Below are 3,455 nucleotides of genomic sequence, written 5' to 3'. Positions count from 1 at the left end.
ACTGTCTTTCGATCTATCCACTCTGTCTCTACATCAGTCTCCTACCCCTCCCAGCCCCCAGGTCAAGGCTGAAGGGTTCCCCGTACCAGCAGTGTGTGATTTCATTATCCCAGCCAGCATCCCCCATATCTTCTTACATTTATTCCTTTTAGTCTTCCCTGTAACCAAGGATCACACAGAGTAGCAGGGTCACCATTACTCTAGGCTGGAGAGGTTTGGCTACATTTCCAAAGACCAAACTAAAATATTCTGTGAGGTTATATCATAGAATGAGCACCACTAGGACTTGGCTGGTGTGAGCTCCCCAAGACCTGGGTAATCAAGCCTCAGGTGAAAAACCTCTACTGCTCATGCCTGCTGCTGCATGGGCTAGAAGCCAGGAGGGAATCTTGGGCACTGGCTGAGGAGAAATGGTGGTGAGAGCCCTGGCCTGAGACTGGAGCCCTAGCAAGTCTCTTCCCAGCCTCAGCTTGGGTCTATAGACCCGTTTCAGTGTCTGACACTTATAAAAGGTTTGCAGAATTTTGTGCCTGTATGCATTTTGCCAGAGGAAAGCATCCTTAGCATTCTTCAGATTCTCAAAACCCAAGTGACTCCTAAATGGTTTAGAACAGCTGGATAAGATAATCTACTAAATCCTTTTTTTGTTTGTTTGTTTTTTGGTGAGGAAGATTTGCCCTGAGCTAACATCCATTACCAATCTTCCTCTTTTTTTGCTTAAGGAAGATTAGCTCTGAGCTGACATCTGTGCCAATCTTCCTCTATTTTGTATGTGGGTCGCTTTGACAGCATAGCTGCCTATGAGTGGTGTAGGTTCACACCCAGGAACTGAACCTGGGCTGCTGAAGTGCAGCGCACAGAACTTAACCACTAAGCCACCAACCGGCCCCCAAATCCCTTTTTTAGTCACACATTCTCCAAGCTCTAGTGCCTTCCTTAGCCAGGTGACTCTTGAAATTATTTTAACCCCCCATAAATAAGATTCCCTAGAATTAGATTAACTTTGAAATGGTCAAGGTTATCACAAATCTTTCTATTCTCACTCAGGTTCTTTGTTTTTGTTTTTGTTTTTTTTTAAAGAATGGCACCTAAGCTAATAACTGTTGCCAATCTTTTTTTTTTTTTTTTTGTGCTTTATCGCCCCAAATCCCACAGGATCCGAAACGGCGAAACCCTGGGCCGCCACAGTGGAGCACGTGGACTTAACCACTCAGCCATGGGGCCGGCCCCCCACCCATCTCAGTTTGTTTTTTCAGCTAGGTCTTTTCCTAGCTGGATTTATTGGTCCATTGCTTTCTCACTGTGCTCTCCAGAGCAGGCCTCCTACCTACTTTGGGAAAAAGTGTTAAGCAGCTGCCCCCATCGCCTGACCAGCGGGCCCTTCCTTCACCAGATGGTTCTGGTCCAGAAATGGCTCTTGGAAGGTATTAGGCCCAAGGAGGCTCTGAGAGCAAAGGGGAGGACACCAAAGTAGAAGGAACCGCCCTGCACAGAAAGTCTCCAGGGAGCCCCATCACAGGGAATCTTTTCAGATGAGGCAGCAATGCCTCTTGGAAACGGGCTCTGGAAACACTTCCCAGAGCAAGGAGCTGACTGACCCTGGGGAAAAGCTGGAGAGGAGGAAGTATCATTCAAACTGACCTGGGCCTCAGTGAGGTGGGAGGCTGGAGCGCTTGGGTCTCAGGGTGCTCGGGAGATCGCCCTGTCCTTTTCCCCTTTTTCAAAGCGGCGCAACCAATGACCAGGACATTCTCAGCACTGGGTCTAATTCGGTGAGGTTTTATTGTAGAAAGGCAGGCCCTGGAGATGTGGGACGGATCCCCACCCCAGGGTGCTGCAGGTGAGACCCGCCACCTCTAGACTGGCTACCCCTCCGCCTGTGCCCACAAAGAAAACTGAGTCCTTGGACCCCAGCGGGACCTACTGAAACTCCGTGTCCCCTCTCTTCCCCCAGGGAACATGGCCCTGGAGGGCCATCATTCCAAAGTCCAGCTGAATTCACTCTCGGATCCTAGCAGAGTCCTTGGTGACACAGAGCGGGAGAGGCGGTAGCAGCCTCGGGAAGACAGCCACGGGGCCAGGGCGTCCGGACAGGGCAGGTCCAGGCTAGTTGCCCTCTCGTCGTGCCTGCCCCTTCGTGTGCAAAGTAAGGAAGTCAGCAGGTGGAAAGGAAGGCTCCTGGGTCCGGGCGGGCGCGCCGTCGTTTAGGAAGGCGACCGGCTGCACCCGCTGTCCAGGGGAAGAAAGATCCAGCCAGGGGATCAGAGCCTTGGTGCCTTGCGGTTACTAGGATCCGGACCCTGAGCAGCCTCCTAACGCCTCAGACTCCTTTTACGCCCAGCTTGCCGCTCGAGGTCAGGAAGAGTCTTTGGGTCAGAGCGCTGTGTTCCCAGCGGCCAGCGACCCCCCTGCGTCAGGCCCGCCCTGCCCGGCTCGTACCGATCGCTCGTGGCAGGACCGGGACACGGCGCCCGCCGGCCTTGGCTCGCTCCACCGCTACACCGGCCGCATCTTCCAGGGCGCGCGGGCGTCGCGCAGCGAGCGGTCGTGGGGCAGCGCAGCGAAGGCCGAGTGGCGCAGCTGGCAGCCGATGAAGAGGATGACGAGCGCCACGGAGAGCAGCAGCAGGAAGAAGAGCAGCAGGTAGGTGGGCAGGTCGGGCTTTGTGGCCGCGCCGTCCCGCATCCCGCGCGCGGTGGCCAGCTCCAGCGGCAAAGCGCCCTCTGCCTTGACCGTGGCTGCCAGGGCCAGCGCGCCGCCTACCGCCGCCTCGGGGCCGCCGGTGGCGTTGAACACGTCGCCGTACATGGCCCGTGGGGCCGCCGACCCCGGCCCGGCCGCCTCACTTAGCCCTGCGCGGACCGGCGCCACCCGGCGCCTCCATGGGGCGCCCCTCCCGCCCTGCTGCGCGCAACCGACCGGGAGTCGGTGCCTTCGGGTCAGCTGGGGCCGAGAGTCCCCGGGCCGCGGCCGCTCTCTCGCCTTCGCTCAGCTGCCTTCCCCGCTGGGCGGGGGACCCCAGGGGTCGGAGCTGGACGGCCCCGCGCCCGCGACCCTCGGGCCTTCCCTGTTTCTCGTCGGTTCCGAGTCACCCGTCTTGCGGTTTTACGGTCGCCCTCTCAGCTCGGACCCCCGGCTCCGGTGAGCTCCGGGATCCGGGGCGCCTCTGGGCTGCAGCGGCGGCGAGAAGTGCCTGGCGAGTGCGGCCGCAGCTCGGGGTGCAGGCTCAGCGCCCGGACGCCCAGCGTACCGAGGACGTGTGGCGGGAGTCCTCTGCGTCCTCCGCCGCCGCCGGTCTCCGGGCAGTCCTGCAGCCCGGAGTCCCTGTCAAGATGCTCGGTGTGCAGCGAGCCTGTTCCACTCGCTTTGGCTGCTGCCCTCCTGTCTCGAGCAGGAGACTGAGCTCTGAGGCGGCTCTGAGCGCGCTCAGGTCCTGGGCGCGGGGGGGGGGGGGG

The 3,455-nt window shown here is 58.7% G+C and overlaps 1 protein-coding gene across 1 annotated transcript; it reads right to left on the bottom strand.

The window, feature by feature from the left end:
- Window positions 1–1,798: 1,798 nt before the first annotated feature.
- On the bottom strand, window positions 1,799–3,295 carry SMIM32 (small integral membrane protein 32). Its single transcript, XM_046668284.1, has one exon. It carries the CDS (start codon window positions 2,806–2,808, stop codon window positions 2,497–2,499), a length of 312 nt encoding a protein of 103 aa, XP_046524240.1. The 5' UTR covers window positions 2,809–3,295; the 3' UTR covers window positions 1,799–2,496.
- Window positions 3,296–3,455: the final 160 nt, after the last annotated feature.

This window comes from Equus quagga, chromosome 7 (genome assembly GCF_021613505.1).
Source record: "Equus quagga isolate Etosha38 chromosome 7, UCLA_HA_Equagga_1.0, whole genome shotgun sequence".
NCBI classification, from domain to species: domain Eukaryota; kingdom Metazoa; phylum Chordata; class Mammalia; order Perissodactyla; family Equidae; genus Equus; species Equus quagga.
Note: the sequence above shows the minus strand (reverse complement) of the source record. Positions and strands in the feature narration are given on the sequence as shown.

Coding starts and splice junctions, on each gene's coding strand:
- SMIM32 (XM_046668284.1), bottom strand. CDS start 2,808: ATGTACGGCGACGTGTTCAACGCCACCGGCGGCCCCGAGGCGGCGGTA.